Below are 27769 nucleotides of genomic sequence, written 5' to 3'. Positions count from 1 at the left end.
ACCTTGCTGGACAAACGCTCCATAGACGATCCAGATGGCGCTGTGCAGACTTCCCGATCCGACGCCGTTGGACGGCTGCCCCGGTGCATTCTGGGAGGACGAGCGCAGCGCCTGCAGCCGGTTGAGCAGGAAGATGAGGACGCCGACCACCGGGATGGCGGCGGCGATGCAGGCCCAGACGGCCAGGTCGAAGGGAGCGAACAGCGAGAAGATGTTGATCTTCTCCTCGGGCTTCCTCAGCAGGATGCCCACGCTGTAGTCCAGGTAACGCTTGCTGAAGTCCACCACGTTCTCACGCTCAGGTGTGATGGTGATGGCCGACACCGCCAGGTCAGCTCGCTGGGATGGAGAGAAAACGGTCAGAAACCTGACGGGAACTGGTAATCTAAGGGCTCAAAGACAGAGTAATCTGAGCTGGAGATGCTTCAGATGTTTAACCAAGTGGACCCTAAAACCCATCAGCAGTTTAAAAAGGTGAAATTTTTTTAAGGAAAATCAACAAAATTACACCTTTTATGAACTAATCTGAACTAATCATGGAACAAAAAGACCAAATCAAAGCTAAAAACAGATAAAAGACAGAAAGATGGATGATTGGTCCTCATTTTTAGCTCTGATTTTAGCTCATTTTAGAATCAGGATGAACTTCTGTCAGATCTTTTGGAAGTTTTTAAGGTTTTTGAGAGACAGCAGCTGTACAATATTAAATTAACTGATCAGTATTTTGATAATCGGATGGTTTAGTCATTTTTTAAAAATAAAAAATGTCTAAATTCTGAGATTTCAGGTTTTTAAATGTGAATATTTTCTGGTTTCTTTCCTCCATGACTGGAAACTGAAGATCTTTGGACAAAACAAGACATCTGAGGAAACTCTAATTGGAATTTTTCACCATTTTCTGACATTTCTGAGACCAAACAACAAATTAATAAGTTGCAGCCCAGCATGAACCTTCATCAAACCAAACTACATCCCGTCAGATGAATGAATCCCAATTTTTAGCTCTGATTTGGTCACTTCCAGCAGATTTCAGAATCAAGATGAATTTCTGTCAGAACGGTTGTTAAGAGACGCTCAGTTGGAGGTTTTTGAAGATTTTTTTTGTTGTTTTCGAAAGCTATAAATGAACTACAGCTCCAAGAAATAATCAACTGGCTGTAAACTTTTAAATTAACTGCCAAGTATTTTGATAATCAATCAGTTTGAGGCAAACTTCTGTGACTTCAGCTTCTTAAATGCAAATATTTTCTGGTTTCTTTTCTCTATAATCTTTGGGCAAAACAAGACGCTGTTTTGGACTTTGGAAAGCACCGATCGCTGAACCTTCATCAAACTCCATCAGAAAAAGTTCTAATTTAGATGCAGTCAGAGGAAGGAATCCTGTTTTTAGCTCTGATTTGGTGAATTATAGGGGGTATATCATCAAAACCACTATATTCTTCATGTTTCATTTAAAAGATTACCAAAAATGACCAGTTACAGTAACCATATTGTGTAGAAAACAAAAGAAAATGCACTTTTTGGTGCCACCATGAAGACCTGATTGACTGAGCTGTGATCAACTTTACAAACATTCTGTGACTTTTCTGTTGAGCTACAGACACTGTCTCTATTTATTGTAAAATTTAATCAAAAATCAAACCATTTTTCCTTTGGTTTTATCTTTTTTATGATTTCTGATTTCAGCTTTACAAATGAAGAGTTCATTTGTAAAAACAGGTAACTCCGTTTTCAGAAAACTCATTTTTTTATTGTTTACTTGAGATAATAAATAATAATAACACTAATAATTTATTTTTCTCTATTTTGTCATGTTTTTTTCTACTGAGTCAAATCCACTCACTTCAGTTTGACTGATATTATCTCAAGTAAACAATAAAAAAAGTTTTCTGAAAATGTATCAAACGGAGTTACCTGTTTTTGCAAATGAACTCTTCAAATGTAAATAGTTATACAGCCTCCATTTTTCCCCGTGGTTTCTGTCATTCTACCTGTGTGGGGTAGTTGTTTTTGTTTAGTTTTTCTTACAGCTACACAACTGTAAATAGTTTTGTTTACATGTATATAGTGTTGTTAACACCAGTGGACCCTGACAAAATGTTGGACATGTTGATTCCAGGGTTTTTGTTTGCAAAATAGATGTTAAAAAAAAAAGTAAAATTATCAAAATGTTTCTCAAAACAACCACAAAACACACACAAAAAAGAAAATATAACGTAAAAGACCACAAAAGACAATGCCATTCAATTTTTCCAATGTTTATAAAATGAAAACCAAAGAAATTCAACTTTTCTGATTTCTGATATTCTAAAGTTTTCCGTGTTTTTTATTGTAAACCACTTTAGGACAAGATTGTGATTCTAAAATCACCTCCTTGCCGTTTTTAAAGAGGAAACTTTACATACAGCTGAACAGGTTGGTATTAGTATTTGATTAGTTGTACCTTATTGATGAGATCCCCGATCATCCCGTTCCACGATCCGTTGGGAAGCTGTGATCCATATTTACTGTCTGCGACCTGAGAGAAAAGACGGATAAAACCTGGTGATGCAACTCAACGCAACGATGCTTATTAAGGATGGAGGGGCTGATTTTGTGGAAAAACCTTCTAAATATGTAACTTTGAAAAAGAGACGAGTGTTTAGAAGTTGAATCGATAACCAGAGGGAGGCTTTCAGGGTTTTTTTGGTGAATCTTGCTCAGTGCTTCATGCGGTGAAGTCTCCAGACCGCTCAGCATGAAGAAGCTTCAAAGAAACTCAGAAACTTTGTAGTTGTGACTTTAATCCTTCTGTTGTCTTGGGGTCAAAAACGACCCAGCCACCATGTTTAATAGCAGAGAAAATCCCCAAAATGACCTTTCTTTTTCCAACTTGACATTCGCTGAGTTTTCTTTAAGTGACTCCAGCATCAGAACAAGTAAACCATCATCTCTATTATTGCATCTGTTCTTTTATTTTGCTCTTGTTATTGTCGATAGTTATGCTCCTTGTAGGTGGGAGCAATGACTGAACAGAGGTGAGAAGACGAGTTTGTTGTAGTCGAGATTTTGCTGTTGAATTCCATTATACAGTGTATATAGTGCACTGTTGTTTCCCTTAAAACAAACGCATTTAAAGCTACTTTCTGCACATTTCTGGTACTTTCTTAGGATATACAAATACAATGTCTTGCTAAACAAACAATGTTTACATCTATGCAGCACCTTTAGCAGCAATAATAGTGATAATAAAACTTTGGGAAGAAAACAGTTATGAGTAATGTTTTAAAAATGAGTTGTTCACGTTTTCTAAGGTGTTGAGGTCATCTAAGGTGTTCTGGTCTCCTAAAGAGTTCAGATTGTCTAAAGTGTTCAGGTCTTTTTGCCCCCTGAAAAAGGGAAAATCCAGACATTCACAAAGCATGTGATGTCTGTGTAGGGCTGGGCGATATGGCCAAAAACTAAAATCTCGATTTTTTTTAGTCATCTTGGACGATTACGATTTTAATCGATTTTTGTTGTTTCTTTGCGGTCTGTTTGCTATGGCTAGTGCTAGCCATGCCGCACTCTTCCCATTCTTTAGGATGCCTCTGCTGGAGGTGCTGAAAGAGGTTAGTTGTGCTGCTACTCTTCGTTTTCACAGTAATTTAGCAAACCTTGCACATGACTGTAGTTTGCTCTGTGTCAGTCTTGTCAAAGCCGAACCACTTCCATATAATCGATGTAACATGAGGCCCTTTTCTCACGACCAACTCTTCATCTGCTGTTCTGTCCGCCATGACGGGGGTGTGAGTGTTTTGGCGGAAGGAGATGAGAGGCGGAAGCAAACGCCAGTGTACAAGTTGTGAAAGGCAGAAGAAGAATCTGTATTGTTATATATTTAAGCTCGCCTCGATTTTACGATTTGGCAAATTTTCAAATCGTCAGGTTTTAAAAAGGCGAATTAATCGAATTAATTCGATTTAGCGTCCAGCCCTATGTCTGACAGGTTGTTTCTTCATGTGAAATAAATTTTGGGTTGAAAATTCAATTAAGCCGCGTCATTTTAGAGGCTCAGCGGAGGCGGGTCATATTTTACCCTTAGAATGGGGGGCGTGTTAAGACCACATGAGGGTTAAGATGGAGTAGGAAGTTTAGTTAATCCCGCAACACAAACCAAAAGTGTAAGTTGACATCATCAAAACTAACTTTTAACTCTAATACGGGATGTTTTCTTTTGGATTTTTGTGGCATTTAATTACACCTGAATGACACCTGGGGGCGTCGCTGAGCCTCACCTGGTAGATCTCGTACTTGAAGCCCAGGATCTTGGCGAGGGCGTCCAGCACGTCGATGGAGAAGCCTTTGTACCTCTTGGGCTGCCCGAGGATGTTCTCCGCCACCATGACGAAAGGATCCTCCTGCAGAGAACCAGACGGAGTTATGGGATGTCGGCGAGGACAAAAGAGTTGAAAAAGAGCGAGCGGCGCTTCCCTGTGTGCTCAACAAAGTACAGCTGCAAGCTAAAGCGCTGAGAACAGAAACAGAGAGGTGAACTTTAGAGAGTCTTTGAGAGGAAATCCAGAGGAGTGAAGCCCAAAGCAAATATGGAAATAAAGGTTCTATCGTATACGGTGGAAAGTTGTCAAACTGCAAACAATGAAACTTTGTACGGTTACACACGGTGACAGTAAAACGTCCAATGATTCCTTTCAGATTGTAAACGTACCACAGGTTGACAGAGTGCAGGAGCCTGATTACTTCAAAATCAAGTTTATTTATATAAAGTACACAACAGTCAGGTTCAGGATCATTTAAAGACCAAATTATTCAGAATTTAACACCTTACAGTTATCAGATTACTTTAAAGTTGAACAGCAGGTGTTTGTTTAAAAACTAACACTTTAGAATCACTTTATTCAAATTAAAGATCTCAGCAGGAATCCAACCCAACAAAAGTCCAAATCTTTTGTTTTTTTCAAGACAAATTTGAGTTATTTTGGGCAAATGTTAACCTATTTTCCATTTTATGAAGTCTCATAATTAGATTTTCTCATTTTTTCTGACAGTTTTTCCACTTGTAGCCATAATGAAGACGTGCAGAGTCACAGCTCATCATATAACCGTGTTCATACAGTCAGACAGCGAACAACAAACACGAGGAAATCAATTTACAGAGTCAAATAAAATACTAGAAAACAAGATAGAACACATTTCAAAATAAAGATAAAATACTGACACTAAGACCTTTTAGAACACTTATGTCTTCAGATTTTACTGTTTACTTCATATTTACTGAGTATTACAAGTTACTGTTATTTTTTGACAATTTTTTGAGTCAATTTGGACAATTTTTAACAAGTTATGGAAAATCTTTGAGGCTTTTTTATTTGACAAAGACAAAATGTGAGTCCTTAAGACCACTAAACCCACTGAAAACATGCAGGTGTTGAGATTTCTACTGTTCACTGAAGGTCTGCTGATGCTGACGGTGCAGCAAAGTGAAAGTTTTCCTGTAATTCAACAGGCCGCTGAGTGAAATGAAGGTAGGAAGTTCCTGAGCAGACGAACAGCGAAGCGTTGCAGCTGCAGGGATGAAGCCAGGTTGGAGGTATTAGTCTCACTTGGTTAGAAGAGCGTCGCTGTTTCGCCGGCACCGGAGGAGGAAGCTGTGGGATGGCGGCGTAAAGAACGGGGCTGCTGGTATCTCTCAGACTGATGTCACTGGAGGCGCCGCTGAAGCCGAGGTGTCGGATCGAAGCCGCGAAAAAAATGTGAGAAAGAAAAAGTGTAGAAGCGTAAAGTTTGGCTGCAGGAACATAAGTAAGTGAGAGGAGTCACCGGAGAAAATAAAAACCCTCCCTGAGTTGGACAAAGTCACTTCTCTTTATTGACTGAAGGATTTCTCTCTGTGGATTCATTGGAGTGTAGTTTCTGCTGTGGACTGTTGGATTATTTCCGTTAGAGCAGGAATTAAACTCGTGTTTAACCCATAAACTCCCCAAGGACGGCTTCCTTTACTACCTTAACATGGACGCAGCCTTTAAAAGATATCATTGATTTCCTGTAGTTCAGGTGATTTGTGTCAAAGATGAGGGAATTTTTTTATTAAAACATCAAACTTGGTGCATTTTTATGGAACATTTTCAATCATAATCCATCACAAAACCCCTAGTCCAGGGGTCGGCAACCTTTAACACTCAAAGAGCCATTTCAACCCGTTTCCCACAGAAAAGAAAACACCAGGAGCCGCAAAATCCTTTTGACATTTAAAATGAAGACAACACTGCATATATCGCTTTTTACCTCTATGCCCTTGTTAATCAGTCCTGATTAATTAATTACAAAGCCTCTAATTAGATTCATTTTTTAAATTGTGTCCTTCCACTAATATTTATCTTACTTGGTTAAAGTCATTTTTGCTCCTGGACCTCATATGTTACGTAATGTTAGCTGGAAATCAATATTTTGCGAATGTCTATATCACTTGTAAAATCTATTTATCTTAAGCTAGTAACTTTTCTCCGGTAAGTCGCTGCCCTATTTTCCAAGACGACACTCCTCTGACTCTCTGACCTGCTGCCGTGTTCTAGTGAGTAACGTGTATTACCCTATCATGAGTACTTTTGACTCAAAGACAGACGTGTCTTTCTTGGAGTGGAGCTTTAATATACAGGCTTGCCATTCTTTAGTACAAAACGATGTGAAACTACAGGCGTTGCTTCTCCATCTCCTCTGCATCAACCTTGCGCTCTCATGTCCCAGCCAGGGGAAAACCCCAGCAGCACATCCGGTGGAGTGACACGTCAAAATAAGAGCGGTAATTTCACAATAAAACTCTCTCTATTAAAATGCATTGAAAGGCGCCTGAAAGGCAGAACAATTTATTTTCCAAAGTTACAGGGAGCCACAACAGAGGGCTGAAAGAGCCGCATGCGGCTCCGGAGCCGCGGGTTGCCGACCCCTGCCCTAGTCCTTTCCACCACATCATGTAGTTTCTGTATTTTTCATACAAATCAAACATGTTAACACAGAAAAAGTGATATCTGCTCCAGTGGTGTCATTAGGCCTATTTTAGGGGGGCTTCAGCCCCGTCCAGTCTATGAGAGCTAACTAGTTAGCCACTAGCAAAACACTAACGCGAGCTAGCAGCTAGACAACCAAATACCAGACGATTAATAGTAGCTGTAGTATAGCTGTACAAGCAGTAGTAGTAATACGAAAAGTACAAGCAGCAGTAGTAGTATAAGTAGCTGTTAGAGTCGTAGACATAGTATCAGCATGTGTAATAGTATTACAAGTTGTAGTAGCAGTGACTAGTAATGTTTCTGCATATATGCTAGATAGTTTGACCGAAGCAGGTGCTGATACAGGCTGTCAGAGTCTGGCATCAATCGCATAATGCTCTTCTTCTTCTGGGCCCTCCACTTTGCGGCCCTTGCTTCTCCAGGTGTCTTGCTTTTGGTATTACCAGCTGCAAAGACACCCTTCACCGATAGGACATGAATGGCATCTGGTCAACAGGTTTTGTCTACCTGTACGATCGACAGAACCCCCACTTCCATTGTCCATGCCAAAACCACCCAAGCCGAACACAGACGTCAACAGTGATGAGAGCAGCGATGAAGCACAGAGTGACTCTGCTAGTGCGAGTTCATGCAGTGACTACATTGATAGTGACTCCAGTAGTGATAGCGATGTCGCAGACTATTAAAGTTGGACTTAAGTAAAAAAAAAAAGGTGTGCTGATGAAGTGAAGTAAGGTTGGACTTTTAAGTAAACTGTACCAGTCAAGATGTGGAAAAAAAAACTTGTTGGCGATATCAAATTTGTAGTGTAATCCAAGATGGCGGCCGGTGGCCATTTCAAAATTGATGATCTGGACAGTAATGGCCACTACAGATTCATATCAGGGTGAGAATAGCAAGAAATGACACCTCACAGGTCATTTTAGCTCATTTGGAGCCAGATATGATGAATTTCATTGCATTTGAAAATAGCAGCCGGCAGCCATCTTGGATTTCTTGATTATGTAATCAGTTTAACAGACTACAATTGACATGAAAAGATAGCTTGAACCCCAAAACCTCTGTTTTGACTCCAACAACAGCTTTCTAGGCCACATGGTAGTCGAGAAACAAAAAAAATGTATATCGGTGGCCATATTGGCGGCCATATTGGATTTCGCTGTAATGGACATGTTTTACAAGTAAAGCAATGGCAGTATTGGAATGCTTGACCCCAAAAACCTATGTCTAGACACCAAAATCAACCTCCTAGCTCAATTAGTTACTGAGATATAGGCAGTGGCAGCGACTTTGGCGGTCATTTTGAATTTTGGGCTGTAAAAAAGTTAGCCGTCATTTTTGGCAGGTATATAGGAGCTAATTTTCCTTCAAAATGGTCTAGAATGCCAAATCCATAAAGAAAAAAGGTTCGGAGAGGTTGGTCACGAAACCCCCAAAAATGACTCTACTACACCTTTGAATGTTAAATTTTCTTTTTAAAAGCTTCATTGTATTTTCTGTTTAATTCCTATTTAAAGTTTTGTTGTCTTTAAGATTTAATTTTCTAATTAAACATTTAATTTTTAATTAAATAAGGTGGCATGGCTCAGTGGGTAGAGTGGCCGTCTTGTAACTGGAAGGTTGCCGGTTCGATCCTCGGCCCGTCGAGCTCATGTCTAGGTGTCCCTGAGCAAGACACCGAAATCCTAATTGCTCCTCGTGGTTAGCGCCTTGCATGGCAGCTTCCGCCATCAGTGTGTGAATGGGTGAACGTGACGTATCATGTAAAGCACTTTATAAATACAACCATCTAAATGTTTAATTTTATTCTTGTTTAATTACATAAAATATTTCATCGTTAACGTTTGATATTTTTGTATCTTCTGTTTAATTATCTAATTAAATATAATTTTATTGAATGTTTAATTTTCTTTTTTAAAGTTTGATTGTTTTAAATGTACTTTATTTCTTTAATCTTTTTCTGTCAAGATTTTAACCCCAACCTTAAAAATGAAACAAACCCTTAAATCCCAATAAAAATACTTCTGTTGTCACAATCATGAGTTAATCACTTATTCAGTTTATCAATTCAACTTTATTTGTTTAGCACCTTTCACACAGATGACAAAACTACACAAGCAAAGAGAAAAAACTGATTAAAACTCAGACATTTAAAAAAAAAAGATTTAACATGGTAATAAAATGTGTTGTGTTCAGGGGATGGAGGGAGTTTATTGAAGTCTTCTTGGGTTCACAGGGTAAATCATTTAAAATAGAAACTTGATATTCAGTCTAAGGAAACTGCAGAGCGACAGAAGAACCAACAATATCTCCTGTTTTCTCCTTTAATGAGTCGACTCTTCTGGTGCTTTCAGACCAAAGAACTACAGACTCTTCACAACCTGCTCCAACTCTTGGTACAGGACCTCACCACACGGGTCAACAAGGTTTCCTTCTCATTTCTACTCTGAAGCTCACCTTCTCCTGCTCAAACTGCTGACAAATGTTTCTGCTGCTCTAAAGTCTGGTCTCCAGAACTTCCTAAAAACTCTCAAAGTCTCTTCTGCTGCAGGTTGCTTTGTAGAACTGTTCCAGAAAACCTCACTAAACCACATGGAGGAGCCTCAAGATAGTCGTCCAAATGAAACCGTACAAAAAACCAAACTAGCACAACCCAGACGCTAAAGTCTCCTGCAGTCTACCAGAGAAGCTCTTTAAACAGAGAATCAGGACAGGAACTCTTACCTTCTGGACAACCAACGTTGGTTCACAAACAACCAAAAACCTCTAAAGACTCACTACAGCCAAGATAAAGACACAACTCAGCTGCACCAAATCCACTAATCACTGCACACATTAGCACCATGTGCTAACTGTGGCTAAAGAACCACATTTACCAAGACAACTATCCAGTACAAAGCCCTAAAACACACCAAGAAACACATTAAAGAGGATTTTACTGCTGGAAGCTGCAAGCCAACGCCTAAAGAACAAACTAAAGCGACGGAGCCAAACCCGGTTCAGTGAAGAGAAGCAGAGGAAATGTTTGACTGCAGACATAAAGCAGGAAGACACTGAGCTGCTCAGGTGTTCCTGATGACACCAAGCAGCCACCTGGACAGCCAATAGGAACACAGCTTACTGGAAGTCCAGAGGGCTGGCTTAGTGAAGGAAATTTAGTTTAAAGTTGAAGCAGAAAGTTCACAAAGAAAGTTGAAAACCACCTTCTGATCCCTGAAATCTCTGAGTTTTCACACAAAGAACACCTGAACATGTCAAACTGGTTCCATAGTAGAACCTTCACTGTAAAAACGTCATAGTATGGTGTGTTGCTCAGAAAACATTACGACCGTCTGTCTCGGGTCGCCAAGGAGCAAAAACAGGACAAATGCTGGTTTCCAGGGGGTTGAAAGAGTAAGTTTACAACAACACAACATGTGAGCAGAAAAATCACAAAGTCTGTCTTTAGTTCAGCTGAAAATATGAGTTTTTGTCTTTTTTATTGACCAAACTTTTCAGGAAGTAGATGAAGAATAACTAAAGCTCTCATGTAGAAGTCCAACTTCTTTTGGATCCTTGTGGAGAGTTTAGTCTTAGAGTTTGTAAAGCTGTTGAGTTTTTAGAGTCACATGGATTATTTTGACATTTAATAGAGAGTTTAGTGTCTGATTGTAATTCTGTTCAGTGAATGGATCATTTAAGTTATGAAGACATGTTTTGTTTTTGCTTCAGCACTTTTTATTGTTTAGTTGCTGATGTGGTCAACTTGAAGCTGTTGAGTGCATTAAAATCCTCCAAGACAAAAGTTACAAAGTGGTTGCTGGAGTTATTTCAGTTATGCAGATATTTATGGAAAATACTGAAATGTGTTGAGCTCATCCAGCCACAGAACTTTCATCCATATTTTACATGAAAAACCATTTTCAATACTACCTGCCCTTGCTCTGTTTTTTCTGTTTTTTTTAAGCTCAGGGTTTTTTTTTTTCAATTATCCCTTAATGTTATCTCTATAATAAGATTTGAAAAGGGCAAAATTTAATTTACACCAGAATGCAGGAAATAGGATCAATAATTTTCATAATTTTCTGGGGGAGGACCCCAGACCCCCCACCAGCATCACACACAGACCAAACCTCACTCTGAGGTCACAAGTTGGCAGCTCTGAATTATTGTGAGCAGAAGTCATGGCCACTGTGGCCTAAAACATTTACACAGTAAAGTATCTCTGAATAAATCTAAATCTGTCCAAAAAGTGGAAAAGCAATTTCTCAGTTTTTGTTAGCTGTTTGTGAAATTAAACGTTCACTCACATCCTGTGCATCTCCTGGGGGCTAAGCCCCCCCGTCCTTAAAACCTAGTGACGGCCCTGGTCTGTATCAAGGATACAACACCACAAACTGTCCAGGTTAATTGTTAATAAGAAAGAAATTAAACTAAACGTTCTAATACTATACTGTCATTTCTGAGCTCTGGCTAATTTCTTTATACATGAAATATGCAACATACATTATGGTATGCTGATTTTTAGCCTGTAAATGCAGTAAAAGTTCAAGTGAACCAAACCTCTCCTGTGTTTTCAGCCCATTTTCTAATTTCTGTCACTTGTTCCAGTCCAAAAAAAAAGTCAACTGATTTTGTTTGTTGGTTGTTTTCATCTGTCATATTGCATATTCAGGTCCCCAAAGATGCTAAGGTCTTCGAAAGGTGTTCAGGTCTCCCAAATAGTCCACTGATTGCATCTGATCTGATTACACCAGTCTTTACACCAGTCTTTTTGCCCTCTTTGAAAGATGTTCAGGTCTTCTAAGATGTTCAAGTCTAATAAGATGTTCAGGTCTCCTAAGGTTTTTGTCCCTTAAAGTGTTCAGGTCCACTAAGGTGTTCAGGTCCTCTAAGGTTTTCAGGTCTTCTCAGGTTAAACTTGGTTAAATCCAGTCTGTTTTCTCCTTTTTCTGGAACCTACCAGTAAGGTGACCACTTTGACGGTGACTCCCTGCATCCCGTTTTCTATCCGACTCTCCTTCAGACTTCCGTTGAGGCCGTGAACCGAGTCCCAGGTCGCCAGCTGCAGAAAAAACAGAAGAAGAGGAAGCAGGCGGTAAATAAACGAAGGGTCAACATGGTTTTGGGTTTTAATAATTTCATTTGTGTTGAGTCAACGTTCCTGGGAGGAAACCCAACACCATCAATGAAAACCAGCGGTGACCATCCAGAAGGACGGCTGCAAACTAAACCTACACGACAATTTGGTTGTTTCAGGTCTTTTTGTGGTTGTTTTGTGTCTCATTTGGACAGTTTGCATTACAATTTTACTGTTTTGTATCATGTTTACTTAACCTTGTGGTCCTTTTATCACATTATGGTTGTTTTACATCTTTTGCAGTCATTTTCCATCACATTTTGGTCTTTTTGTGTAACATTTTTGCTGTTTTGTGTCATATTTTGGTCGCTTGCAGTCACATTCTGTGTTACATGTTGGTTGTTTACAGTCACAACTTGGTTGTTTTGTGTTTCATTTTGATGTCATTTCATAGTCATTTCATGTCCTGTTTTGGCCTTTTGGCATCACATTTTGGTTGTATTATTGTTTCGTGCTGCTTTTGTGTCACACTGTGGTTGTTTCACATCTTTTGCAGTTGTTTTGCATGACATTTTGGGACGTTTTGTGTCACATTTTGGTCATTTGCATTCATAATTTGGTTGCTCTGTGTTGCGTTTTGGTTGTTTTGCCATTTTGTGGTCCTTTGGTGTCCCGTTTAGGTCGTTTTGCCTCCCATTTTTCTGTTCTGTATCACATTTACTCATTTTGTGGTCCTTTTGTGTCCCGTTTAGGTCGTTTTGCCTCCCATTTTTTCTGTTCTGTATCACATTTACTCATTTTGTGGTCCTTTTGGGTCCCGTTTAGGTCTTTTTGCCTCCCATTTTTCTGTTCTGTATCACATTTATGTCATTTTGCGGTCCTTTTGGGTCCCGTTTAGGTCTTTTTGCCTCCCATTTTTCTGTTCTGTATCACATTTATGTCATTTTGCGGTCCTTTTGGGTCCCGTTTAGGTCTTTTTGCCTCCCATTTTTCTGTTCTGTATCACATTTACTCATTTTGTGGTCCTTTTGGGTCCCGTTTAGGTCTTTTTGCCTCCCATTTTTCTGTTCTGTATCACATTTACTCATTTTGTGGTCCTTTTGTGTCCCGTTTAGATCTTTTTGCCTCCCATTTTTCTGTTCTGTATCACATTTATGTCATTTTGTGGTCCTTTTGTGTCACATTGTGGTTGTTCCAGACGAGTGCGGTGGAATAAGGCCAGGGGAAAAAACCCAACATAGAATTAAGAGTAATCTACGTGCCAACAGCCCACTCCAGCGGCTTCCATTCATCCCATTCATCACATTTTCAGCCACACACAAAACCAACCTGACCTAATTAGGTTAAAAAAAGAAAAAGCCGTGTTGGTCTGAAAGCCTCAAACATCCTCTCAGAACCCAAAGAGCTCCAGGTTCACTGGGTTCCTACAGAAACATCGCGTCCACCTCGTCAGATATTATCCTGTTCTGGAATAATAACGGTGATTCTGCATGTTGTTGGAATAATAACTGTCCATTATACAGGAGAGAAAAAATACACAGGAAGCTGAAACATCTCGGGCCTGATTCCGTCACAAAAAATTAAAAATTAACAAGAAAAACAAAGGTAATCATTGGATTTTAACTATTTCAGGTTAATCTCCATAATTAATAAGATTGTAGGGTCTTAGTCTGTTTATTAATATTAGGTTAAGTTCTGTAGTTATAATAATTCTGTAATACTAAATTAGCTGATTAACACAGTAGGGCCTCAGCTTTAATGCATATGATGGTCAGGGAAGGTCGTATTTTATAGGATGTTTGTTTGCTTGTTGTCTCTTTTTGTTATTTATTTGTCTCATTTTGGTCATTTTTGTTTCTTTTTCAGGTAAACTTTGTCAGTTTTTAGTCATACTTTGCCTCTTTCTGTTTTTTGCTTCATATTGGTCATTTTTAGTCTTTTTTTAATCATATTTTGTACTATTTTGGTCTCTGTCACTTTTATGGCATTCTTTGCCTCTTTCTGTTGTTTTTTTTTGCTTTTTATTGGTCATTATTTTTGTCTGTTTTCAGTTGTATTTTGTCCTACTTTGATCATTTTTGTCTCATTTTTAGGTCATTTTGTCATTTTGTAGTCATTCTTTGATTGTTTCTGTTTGTTTTATTTTTTTGCTTTTTACTGGTCATTTTTGGTCTTTTTTAGGTTGTGTTTTGTCCTACTTTGGTCATTTTTAGGTCATTTTGACATTTTGTAGTCATTCTTTGATTCTTTCTGTTGTTTTTTTGCTTTTTATTGGTCATTTTTGGTCTTTTTTAGGTTGTGTTTTGTCCTACTTTGGTCATTTTTAGGTCATTTTGACATTTTGTAGTCATTCTTTGATTCTTTCTGTTGTTTTTTTGCTTTTTATTGGTCATTTTTGGTCTTTTTTAGGTTGTGTTTTGTCCTACTTTGGTCATTTTTAGGTCATTTTGTCATTTTGTAGTCATTCTTTGATTCTTTCTGTTGTTTTTTTGCTTTTTATTAGTCATTTTTGGTCTTTTTTAGGTTGTGTTTTGTCCTACTTTGGTCATTTTTAGGTCATTTTGTCATTTTGTAGTCATTCTTTGATTCTTTCTGTTGTTTTTTTGCTTTTTATTGGTCATTTTTGGTCTTTTTTAGGTTGTGTTTTGTCCTACTTTGGTCATTTTTAGGTCATTTTGTCATTTTGTAGTCATTCTTTGATTCTTTCTGTTGTTTTTTTGCTTTTTATTGGTCATTTTTGGTCTTTTTTAGGTTGTGTTTTGTCCTACTTTGGTCATTTTTAGGTCATTTTGTCATTTTGTAGTCATTCTTTGATTCTTTCTGTTGTTTTTTTGCTTTTTATTGGTCATTTTTGGTCTTTTTTAGGTTGTGTTTTGTCCTACTTTGGTCATTTTTAGGTCATTTTGACATTTTGTAGTCATTCTTTGATTCTTTCTGTTGTTTTTTTGCTTTTTATTGGTCATTTTTGGTCTTTTTTAGGTTGTGTTTTGTCCTACTTTGGTCATTTTTAGGTCATTTTGACATTTTGTAGTCATTCTTTGATTCTGTTTCTTTGCTTTTTATTGGTCATTTTTGGTCTTTTTTAGGTTGTGTTTTGTCCTACTTTGGTCATTTTTAGGTCATTTTGACATTTTGTAGTCATTCTTTGATTCTGTTTCTTTGCTTTTTATTGGTCATTTTTGGTCTTTTTTAGGTTGTGTTTTGTCCTACTTTGGTCATTTTTAGGTAATTTTGACATTTTGTAGTCATTCTTTGATTCTTTCTGTTGTTTTTTGCTTTTTATTGGTCATTTTTGGTCTTTTTTAGGTTGTGTTTTGTCCTACTTTGGTCATTTTTAGGTCATTTTGTCATTTTGTAGTCATTCTTTGATTCTTTCTGTTGTTTCTTTGCTTTTTATTGGTCATTTTTGGTCTTTTTTAGGTTGTTTTGTCCTGTTTTGGTCTTTTTGTATCACGTTTTGGCCGTTTTGTGTCACGTTTACTTAATTTTGTGATTCTTTTGTGTCAATTTATGGTTGTTTTACATCTTTCAGCAGTCACAGTTTTGTTGTTTTACATCACATTTTGGTTGTTTTGTGTTGCATTTTAATTGTTCTGTGTCCGGTTTTGGTTCTTTTGCGTCACATGTCATAATTTGGTTGTTTTGCATCACGTTTACCTTATTTTGTGGTCCTTTCGTGTCTCTTTATGACACAAAACAGTTGTTTGCATCGCAGTTTGGCTGCTTTTTGTCATTTTGTGGTTACTTTGAGGTCCTTTTGTGTCACACTGTGGTCATTTTACATTTTTTACAGTCATTTTGCATCATCTTTTGGTGGTTTTGTGTCACATTCACTTAATTTGATGGTAAGTTTTAAAGAAGACTGGTAGAATAAAGTGATTCTGATGTATTTTAGGCTCAGATTTGGTTTGTGATGAAGCCTGGCGTTGTTTTGTTTGCCTGCTAAGTTTAGAACCGATATGAATTTTTTAGATTTTCAATGCTGCAGTTAAACTTTTTGTCTAAAACCAGGAATCATCTCTTCAAAGTAAACAGGTCTGCATCCGGTCTCGCCTGGCTGCAGCCTCCTCTTTGATTTTTGTCCGTTTTTGTGTTTTTAAACCAGATGCTTGCCGTCAGAGCCGCCGTCTTCCTGAACACGCTGTACAAAAGCTCCGCATTCGTTCGTGCCTGACTTTCTTTTTTTGTGGTCATTTTGATGAAGACCATCCCTGTCACCATGGAAACACACCCAAAAACCAGCCTGAACATTAGCTGCTGCATCCACACAGATTTATTGATCCACACTGCACCACTTAAGCGTTTTATTCCCTCTCTTATAATTACACCGACTTATTGGGAGACTCTTTCTATTGCGGAATTACTGAGTAGTGCGTCGGCGTGAAAACACGAAAAAAAACAATCAAAGAGAGTCACTGATGTTAGAGAAGAATAAGAGAAGAGCTGATTAGTCTGACAGAACGTCTTAATTACATCGTTAAGCTGCAAACAGCCATCCAGGGTCGCATAACAACACAACGCAACACGACGGCAACAAATGGCAGCACTAATGATGATGTAGAGTTTATTAAGACGACTGAAGCTTCAGTGATAATTACAGATTTTAGAAAATACAGTTTGTACTACGCATGCTATCTTAACGGTATCATTCCATTACACTACAAAATCTTACTTCTTAACAATTAAAAATGCATTTTTAGACGACTAGATTTGATCTTAGACTATAAAACGAAAACAATGCTTCTTCAAGGCCAATAACTTTCTTCATTTTCTGGTCATTTTGTGTCATTTCATGCTTGTTTTACGTCATTTTGCATCACAATTTGGTTGTTCTGTGTTGAATTTAATTGTGTGTCACTTTGTGGTAATTTTGTGGTAATTTTGTGTCCCATTTCGATCTTTTTGCGTCACATTTTGGCCATTTGAGTTGCAATTTGGTTGTTTTGCGTCTTATGCAGTCATTGTAAAATTTCAAACATTTATTATGACCAGTACATGTGACCTAGGCTTATGAAATTTGGAACACATATGTAACTCGTCAAGACGCACAAAACTGCAATTGACACCCATGCCCAAAACACAACAGGAAGTCGGCCATTTTGAATTATGTGACGCATTTTGGATGATTTTGGGCCTATTTTTGGACATTTTCAAAAGCTATAAACTCAAACAGGGTAACCCTGACAGAGCTCAGATTTGGTCAAGATGTATGCCAGGCATGGATGATCAAAAGTTAACAAAGTGCTCCACAAAAGTCTGAGGACGTGGAAATGGCCACCAGCAGAATTTTGGTGCTGTCTAGAGCCAAACTCTGATCATACATGACAAGTTTCAGGCAGATAGAAGCATGAGCAGGCGAGTTAATCACATCCAATGGCCGATATACATCAACAGTCATAGCGCCACCTGCTGGACATGCTTGAATTCGCTGACCAGCAGAGATGCGAGGATCCATCCAACGGTGCTTGCAGCTTTAATTACGTCTAATTTTCCAAAAAGGCTGAGCATCACTGCTGCTGTTTATTTCTCAGTGAGAACCAGAAATAAAGAAGTCCAGTCCAGCAATCTGTGTCACACAAAATCTGCCTCGAAGGATTTTACAGCCTGAACAACATCCAGCTCTGCTTACACCGCACAAACAAACAAACATACAAACAAACATGGCAACAGGAGCTGCAGGAAACACTGGGAGGCTCAGCGATGAGGATGAAGATGAAGAAAGGGGAGGCGGAAGATGAAAAAAGAAATGTTTAATAATGAGCTCTATTCTCAGAGCTGCTGTCCTTTACATGATCTCAATCCCTCGCTTGTCTTTAAGTGTGTCAGATTCTTCATTAACACAAACCGATAAATCATCTCCAAACTCCGGTCTTCCCTGATTCTCCTGTGAACTGTTGAACCGCCGCCATCGACCAATAAAGAAAAGACAGAATGAGACAGAATCAGAGAACGGCATCTCCGTTCCCTCTGGATCTGTAATGAGGCTTCCTAAAACACAGCCGAGTCGCTGGGACGCCTGATTTCTGGGGGGCAGAAATGAGACTTTTACAGCTTTAAAGATGCCTCCGCTGTCCCAGGAGACGTCAGTAACGTCGTGGAGCACATTAGACGACAGTAGATGTAATAAAATCAAATTGCGATATTAAAGTCATGTTTGGTGCTTCTCTTAATGTCAAACAAATGTGGCGTTTTGGGCTTTGGAGGCTCTAAAACTGGGCTACATTTCAGTGCAACACTAAAAAGTGTAGTTTCTTTTAAAGAACTCATAAACATACTTCCTGTTTTTGTTTTACCTGAGTCAGTCCAAGTCGAAGAGGACAGAACTCAGGAAAAGAGTTGCTGCGCCATCTGAGATTTAAATGTGAATCTAGACCCCGATGAACACCAACATCTAGACCTCTATGATCATCTAGACCTCTATGAACATCTAGACCTCTATGAACACTAACATCTAGATCTCTGTGAACACACTGACCTCTATGAACACCAACATCTGGACCTCTATGAACACCAACATCTGGACCTCTAAGAACACCAACATCTGGACCTCTAAGAACACCAACATCTGGACCTCTATGAACACCAACATCTGGACCTCTAAGAACACCAACACCTGGACCTCTATGAACGCCAACATCTGGACCTCCATGAACGCCAACATCTGGACCTCTATGAACACCAACACCTGGACCTCTATGAACACCAACATCTGGACCTCCATGAACGCCAACATCTGGACCTCTATGAACACCAACATCTGGACCTCCATGAACACCAACATCTGGACCTCTATGAACACCAACACCTAGACCTCTATGAACACCAACATCTGGACCTCTATGAACACCAACATCTGGACCTCTATGAACACCAACACCTAGACCTCTATGAACACCAACATCTAGACCTCTATGAACACCAACATCTGGACCTCTAAGAACACCAACATCTGGACCTCTAAGAACACCAACATCTGGACCTCTATGAACACCAACATCTGGACCTCTAAGAACACCAACACCTAGACCTCTATGAACACCAACATCTGGACCTCCATGAACGCCAACATCTGGAACTCTATGAACGCCAACATCTGGACCTCTATGAACACCAACACCTAGACCTCTATGAACACCAACATCTGGACCTCCATGAACGCCAACATCTGGAACTCTATGAACACCAACACCTAGACCTCTATGAAAACCAACATCTGGACCTCTAAGAACACCAACACCTAGACCTCTATGAACACCAACATCTGGACCTCTATGAACACCAACACCTAGACCTCTAAGAACACCAACACCTAGACCTCCATGAACACCAACACCTAGACCTCTATGAACACCAACATCTGGACCTCTAAGAACACCAACACCTAGACCTCTATGAACACCAACATCTGGACCTCTAAGAACACCAACACCTAGACCTCTATGAACACCAACATCTGGACCTCTATGAACACCAACACCTAGACCTCTATGAACACCAACATCTGGACCTCTATGAACACCAACACATAGACCTCCATGAACACCAACACCTGGACCTCTATGAACACCAACATCTAGACCTCTATGAACACCAACACCTAGACCTCCATGAACACCAACACCTAGACCTCTATGAACACCAACATCTGGACCTCTATGAACACCAACACCTAGACCTCTATGAACACCAACATCTGGACCTCTATGAACACCAACACATAGACCTCCATGAACACCAACACCTAGACCTCTATGAACACCAACATCTAGACCTCTATGAACACCAACATCTGGACCTCTATGAACACCAACATCCAGACCTCTATGAACACCAACACCTAGACCTCTATGAACACCAACATCTGGACCTCTATGAACACCAACATCTAGACCTCTATGAACACCAACATCTGGACCTCTATGAACACCAACATCCGGACCTCTATGAACACCAACATCCAGACCTCTATGAACACCAACATCTAGACCTCTAAGAACAGCTAGACCTCTATGAACACCAACATCTAGACCTCTACGAACACCAACACCTAGACCTCTATGAACACCAACATCTGAATCTCTAAGAACACCAACATCTGGACCTCTAAGAACACCAACACCTAGACCTCCATGAACACCCGATTCTACTGAAGTTAGAGCCTCAAAAGTCACTGACATGTCGACCAAAGTCTGTATTTCAGAGCTTTGGTGCAATATTACATTTCATCAAATTTTTTCTGGAGCAATATTTTGATTTAGTCTCATTTTTCAGGTCCAATATTTCATTTTCACCTATTTCTTTATTTCAAAATCTCATTTTTGTCTCCTTTTTAGGGACAATATTTAATTTTCACCTAATTTTTAAGAGCATTTTTCAGCTTCATCTAATTTTTCTGTTGCAATATTTCATTTTTATTCCATTTTCCTATTGCAATATTTCCTTTCATCTCAGTTTTTAGGTGCAATATTTAACTTTCCTGTGCAGTATTTTGTTTTTATCTCATTTTTCAGGTGCAATATTTAATTTTCGTGGTGTAATACTTCATTTGTATCAATTTTTTTTGCAGAAGATGACATTTTCTTCTTTTCTAGGTGCAATGCTTCGTTTCCATTTAATTTTTCTGGTGTAATATTGCATTTTCATGTGCTACATTTCATTTTCATCTCTTTTTCTGGCCATAATCCTAAATGTGAGCTCCTGACGGGTGAACGGTTTGTCGCTGACTCTGTGTTTTGGGTCAAAGCTGCAGAATTCTCACACTTATTCTTCTACTGCACTCGAACAAAACTAAACTTTCCAGAGAACAACTAATATAGACAATCTGTAGTGCACCAGAGAGGGCGAGCCGCCGACAGAGGCGCCATCATTCCTGACAATTATTCGATTATTAATAGCAGAAATAGATTTTTGGGGAATGCCAGCCGGTCCCCGATGAGCTTCCTGTCGCTCTAACGGCGGCTCGTTGTTCTGACTTACGATGGCCATGTAGCTCCGAGCCGGTAATGAGGGAAAAGGAGACAACAGAATTATGCGATGTTCTCCTAGAAAACTGCTGAGGGACGTTTGCTGTTTCATTACAGGATCAGCATTTTACAGCCGCCTCGTTTTGGCCAATTAATTCCTATTTATGTCCCCTGTTCTCCTTAAAATGCAGTTTTAATAAACTTTAAATGAAAACAGCAGACCTGGATGTGCTGCATGGCTATGTTCAGACATTTAAATATTAAACACACGGCCTCTAATTTAATTTATGCTTCTGTAATTAAAATTATACAAGGCGGTTTTAAAATGGACGCAAACGATGTTGACCATTACGCTCTAATTAAAGATTTTATCAGGTGAACATGCTTTACTTTGTGAGCAATTAACCGATTTTACCATCCAGAGTTGCACGTTAATCAGTGAGGCGGCTAAAGAACGCTCAGTCATCTTCCAGGTGTGAGATAAGATCACTGTTTATGAAACCCACAAATGCCTGAGAAACATGCAGAGGTACAGCAGCGAAGGGAGGAGTGCAAAGAATAGAAATAAACCACAAATATGTGTAAATATTAGGTTATTCTATATGTAGAAAAATGTAAAAATAAACAAATAAACAAACGCACAAATCCGTCTGACAGTGGAAAAATCACTATAATGCACACGAGTAGAAAAATAAAGATATCACATCGTCTTCTAAATAGGGCTGGCCTGAATAGTGGTTTCTGGCCTCCGAATATTCGGGCCCTATTAAAAACGAATATCCGGATATTCGTTCCGCCCCGTAATTTGTATTCGGATACCAAAATTAATATCTGGATACTGCCATAGCGAACGAATATTCGGATATTCGGATCCAGCCCTACTTCTAAATGCACAAAATATTAAAATTGCACTAAAATACATCAGTATTTTGATTCCGTGCAAATCTTTTAAACTTTCATGCTCAACTTTGTTAATGTAATGAGCAACATTTTACATTTTTATCTCTCAGTATTTCAGTTTCACATCTAATATTTTATTTACATGTACAACACAGTGATTCCATGCCCAATTTATTTTTATTTTTATGTACAACATTGTCAAAATAATGTGCAATATTTCATTTTATCTCAATGTTTGTCATATTTACTCAATTTTTAGGTGTAATGTTTCACTTTCATGTGCAATATTTCATTTCTATGATTTTTTGCCACAATATTTAATTTTCATTTTTGTAGTTTGTATTCAATAGTTTGAATACGTGTGCAATTTTCTTCCAGTTTCATGAACAACATTGCCAAACTAATGTGCAATGTCTAATTTTCGTCTCATTTTGAGGGTAATATTTTGTTTCTGTCAAATTTTCTGGTGCAATATTTTATTTTCATCTTTTTTAAGGTGCAATATGTCATTTTCATGGTCAAAATTTTGTTTTCATCTCATTGTTCAGGTGCATTATTTTATTTTCATCTCTTTCTCGAGGCAAAATATTTCATTTTGATCTCATTTGTTGCACAATATTTCATTTTCATCTGTTTTTTTCTGGTGCAATGTTTTATTTTCATTCATTTTTCCGCAGCAATATTTCAATTCATCTAATTTCTTTGGTGCAATATAACATTGTCATCTCATTTTTTCAAGTGGAATATTTTGTTCTCATTTCATTTTCATCTTACTCCTTAAGGTGCAATATTTCACTTTCAACTCATTTTTGAAGTGCAACATTTCATTTTAATTTTTCTTTTGTGCATATTTCATTTCAGCTCATTTTTAAAGTGATATATTTCATTTTCATGTGCAGTATTTCATTACATCTCATTTCAATGGTGCAATATTTCATTTTCATTTTGATATTACTCATTATCTCATCATAACTGCCATATAACATTTTCATTCTAGTCTTATTCTAGTTGATTTATTTTATTTTTAGGCACATCATTTCTTATGTTATTATTTTGGTGCTTTTTACACAAGAATTTATCTCATCACAAACCAACAGCGGCTCCATAAATCACAATAATAAAACTTTTAATCTCCTCAGATGAGCTTCATGATGCTGGACGAGCCTCGTTTGTCGTGAGCCAATTTTAAAAATGCAACAAGTAGAGAGTTCATGGAAGAGATGTGCAGATGCCAAATAAAGGAGACGACATTTCAGCCTCCACATCAGCTTGTAATGATCAAACAGCAGAATAAATCAGGATTCTCCAACACAAACAGCCCTCTGGTGCATCTCAGCCCGTCAGACACCAGACCAGAACCTTCACAGGCTTTACAGAGATCAGAACACGACACCTTCTCTAACTACTGCAGAGGCCTGTCAGAAATGTAACAGAAAGAAACTCTTACAACTTCTGCTGCCTGACCTGACGTCTTTTCATCCACTGAAGTGTCTGAATGCGCCTCCTGCTGGGTGAGGATTAAACCGTGAATACTCTCCACCTTCTGCAGGAGATGGGAAATGATTTCCAAAGGGAACTTCATTCTTCGCTATAAAGGATGTCCGGCTCTATTTTCTGACCGAGCTGCTGCAGATTTAGAGCTCAGACTGATTCCTGGAAGCACCAATGAAAGTGTGAGCTGCTTTCTTTGTAAAAATGTGCACATAGACCTCTTACAAACACAATAAAGGCGTCACAGAGAGTGGAGGAAGCTTCAACCTAACCTAACGGAACAAACTATACTGACAGTCAATAGAAACTCTGAGGTAGAAATGTAGGCAGAATTCTACTTGTAGGGGGGTTGTAATTATTCATTGTGGATTTACTGATGATCTAGTGCCCTGGTAGTTGAGATAATGATGAGTTGTCATTTTGTCATGATTCATTGCACATGGGTTGGTCACTTTGCAAAAGTGAACCAAATACACACCAAGCAGTACTCAGTGAGTCTCTGCACAATGTGAGAATGGGTTTTGAAGGCCTATATAAAGGCCCAAAAAACGTTTAACCGACTAGTAAAATACTAAACGTTTAATAAATGAGTAGGCGGTTAAACAATTAAATGACTAGTCGCGCACATCCCTAGCCACCACCGTGCTTCGTATCATGATGCTGCCTCCACCGTGCTTCGCATCATGATGCTGCCTCCACCGTGCTTCGTATCATGATGCTGCCTCCACCGTGCTTCGCATCATGATGCTGCCTCCACCGTGCTTCGCATCATGATGCTGCCTCCACCGTGCTTCGCATCATGATGCTGCCTCCACCGTGCTTCGCATCATAATGCTGCCTCCACCGTGCTTCACATCATGATGCTGCCACCACCGTGCTTCACATCATAATGCTGCCTCCACCGTGCTTCACATCATGATGCTGCCACCACCGTGCTTCACATCATGATGCTGCCACCACCGTGCTTCACATCATGATGCTGCCACCACCGTGCTTCACATCATGATGCTGCCACCACCGTGCTTCACATCATGATGCTGCCACCACCGTGCTTCACATCATGATGCTGCCACCACCGTGCTTCACATCATGATGCTGCCTCCACCGTGCTTCGTATCATGATGCTGCCTCCACCGTGCTTCGTATCATGATGCTGCCTCCACCGTGCTTCGTATCATGATGCTGCCTCCACCGTGCTTCGTATCATGATACTGCCTCCACCGTGCTTCGTATCATGATACTGCCTCCACCGTGCTTCACATCATGATGCTGCCACCACCGTGCTTCATATCATGATACTACCACCAATTAAAGTACCATTATACATAAAATATTGCAGTAGTACAGAGATTACTACAATCTCCAGATGGAAGGAAACAAACTTGTTTAGTTCAGACTGCAGTCAGAATAATGTCTACTATAGTGTGTGGCCTTGTGCGCTAAAAATAACAAATAAAAGTGCATTTGTGGTTCTATATTGTCAGAGTATAAAATGAGATTTGCCACAACGGGTCCATGAAGAGCCAACAGGTCATGTGAGTTTACGATGTTCATGTCTGGACGACACTCTGCTGGTTCTGGAGGTTTCAGTTTAAAAGAGACTCTCTGATGAAGCTTAAATCAAATCACTGTCAGTTCAGGAGGCCTGAGGAACGGCGTGTTGTGTCCTGTCAGCCCAGAAGTCCTTTATTCTGGTTCCACATGCAGCTTCTGTCTGAACGCCGTGCTCTCGTCCCGGCGGAGGTCAGACACGGCGGATAAATCTCTGCCTCGCCGCCGCTCATGCATTATTCCGGCCCTCCTCGCTACTCTCCTTCTCCTCAAATGTCAGGCCTCTTTTCTTCTCCCTGCTGTCAGGAGAAAGGCTAGGCCGGCTGTATTTCTGGAGCTCACTCTGCCGTGGACGGCCGGTGAAATGCCAGCGTTTGCCACCGTTTCTCACCTCCCCCTGCTTTTTATTTCCTTCACCTCCTCCTCCTCATCCTGGGCTCTGATTGGTGATTTAGAGTGACTTTTAGAGGCTGACTTACAGCTCCCAGTCGCTGCTTTGTGACGGTGAAGTGCCAGAGATCAGCTGTCAGTCACAGTGCGGACAGAAACTGAATGTCTGCTTCAGTCTGTTGATGGAGTGTGATTACTGTGGGCAGAGAACAGACCTGTTTATCCGGCATCGTTTCACCCAGCAGGCACGATTAATCGAACACAGCTGCTCAGAAACAGCGACCCAGAGGCCAAAGAGAAGCAGATCAAACTGTGATCGCAAACAATGCCCTTTAACGCCCAGTTTCTACTAAAAAAACAGTAGTTCAAGTAGTGCTGGTGTTTATTATGTAAATTATGACGTTTTTATTCATGCTTGAATGTCTAAACACAAGCAATATTTCAATTAAATCTACTTTATTAGACATCTTTTAGATGCTTAATAACTAAATCCGGTCTCTTTTCAGCTGAATGCATCTGTCTGCAGGGTTTTAATGTGTTTATTTTCCCTTTCATTGTGAATTAAGTCATTAAAGAAGGATAAACATAAAACCTTAACGTAATTATAACAGCATTAAAACATCACGAGCAACATTTTACTGTTGTCAAGGTGAAGTCAGCTTTAATTCCTTTAGTACTGTTTGTGAGCCTAATCTGTTTTATATTATTTATCTGCAACTCATCCAGAAAAACAGCAACAAAATCATAAAATGTACTGATTTCAAAGCACAGTCTGTAATAAACACTAACCCCTATCACTTAACACGTGACAATGATACCGCCACCACCATGCTTCACATCATGATACCGCCACCACCACCGTGCTTCACATCATGATGCTACCACCACCGTGCTTCACGTCATGATGCTGCCACCACCGTGCTTCACGTCATGATGCTGCCACCACCGTGCTTCACGTCATGATGCTGCCACCACCGTGCTTCACATCATGATGCTGCCACCACCGTGCTTCACATCATGATGCTATCACCACCGTGCTTCACATCATGATGCTGCCTCCACCGTGCTTCACATCATGATGCTGCCTCCACCGTGCTTCACATCATGATGCTGCCTCCACCGTGCTTCACGTCATGATGCTGCCTCCACCGTGCTTCACGTCATGATGCTGCCACCACCGTGCTTCACATCATGATGCTGCCACCACCGTGCTTCACATCATGATGCTATCACCACCGTGCTTCACATCATGATGCTGCCTCCACCGTGCTTCACATCATGATGCTGCCTCCACCGTGCTTCACATCATGATGCTGCCTCCACCGTGCTTCACGTCATGATGCTGCCACCACCGTGCTTCACGTCATGATGCTGCCACCACCGTGCTTCACATCATGATGCTGCCTCCACCGTGCTTCACATCATGATGCTGCCTCCACCGTGCTTCACGTCATGATGCTGCCACCACTGTGCTTCATGTCATGATGCTGCCTCCACCGTGCTTCACGTCATGATGCTGCCTCCACCGTGCTTCATGTCATGATGCTGCCACCACCGTGCTTCACATCATGATGCTGCCACCACCGTGCTTCACGTCATGATGCTGCCACCACCGTGCTTCACATCATGATGCTATCACCACCGTGCTTCATGTCATGATGCTACCACCACCGTGCTTCACGTCATGATGCTGCCACCACCGTGCTTCATGTCATGATGCTGCGTCCACCGTGCTTCATGTCATGATGCTGCCTCCACCGTGCTTCACGTCATGATGCTACCACCACCGTGCTTCACGTCATGATGCTGCCACCACCGTGCTTCACGTCATGATGCTGCGTCCACCGTGCTTCATGTCATGATGCTGCCTCCACTGTGCTTCACGTCATGATGCTACCACCACCGTGCTTCACGTCATGATGCTGCGTCCACCATGCTTCATGTCATGATGCTGCCTCCACCGTGCTTCACGTCATGATGCTACCACCACCGTGCTTCACGTCATGATGCTGCCTCCACCGTGCTTCACGTCATGATGCTGCCTCCACCGTGCTTCACGTCATGATGCTGCCACCACCGTGCTTCACGTCATGATGCTGCCACCACCGTGCTTCACGTCATGATGCTGCGTCCACCATGCTTCACGTCATGATGCTGCCTCCACTGTGCTTCACGTCATGATGCTGCCTCCACCGTGCTTCACGTCATGATGCTACCACCACCGTGCTTCACGTCATGATGCTGCGTCCACCGTGCTTCACGTCATGATGCTGCCTCCACCGTGCTTCACGTCATGATGCTGCCACCACCGTGCCTCACGTCATGATGCTGCCCCCACCATGCTTCACGTCATGATGCTGCCCCCACCATGCTTCACGTCATGATGCTGCGTCCACCGTGCTTCACGTCATGATGCTGCCTCCACCGTG

The 27769-nt window shown here is 40.2% G+C and overlaps 1 protein-coding gene across 1 annotated transcript in view; it reads right to left on the bottom strand.

Annotated features, from left to right (window-relative positions):
- The window catches only part of grid1b (glutamate receptor, ionotropic, delta 1b), a 739432-nt gene that overhangs the window by 57011 nt on the left and 654652 nt on the right, over positions 1 to 27769 (bottom strand). The window contains 4 exon segments of the mRNA XM_051939963.1: positions 3 to 339; positions 2444 to 2518; positions 4257 to 4379; positions 11929 to 12030. Of these exon segments, the coding sequence (XP_051795923.1) occupies positions 3 to 339; positions 2444 to 2518; positions 4257 to 4379; positions 11929 to 12030 (637 nt within the window).

This window comes from Acanthochromis polyacanthus, chromosome 19 (assembly GCF_021347895.1).
Source record: "Acanthochromis polyacanthus isolate Apoly-LR-REF ecotype Palm Island chromosome 19, KAUST_Apoly_ChrSc, whole genome shotgun sequence".
Classification (NCBI taxonomy): Eukaryota; Metazoa; Chordata; class Actinopteri; family Pomacentridae; genus Acanthochromis; species Acanthochromis polyacanthus.
The sequence above is the reverse complement of the archived record's forward strand: the minus strand, read 5'-3'. Positions and strand labels throughout refer to the sequence as shown.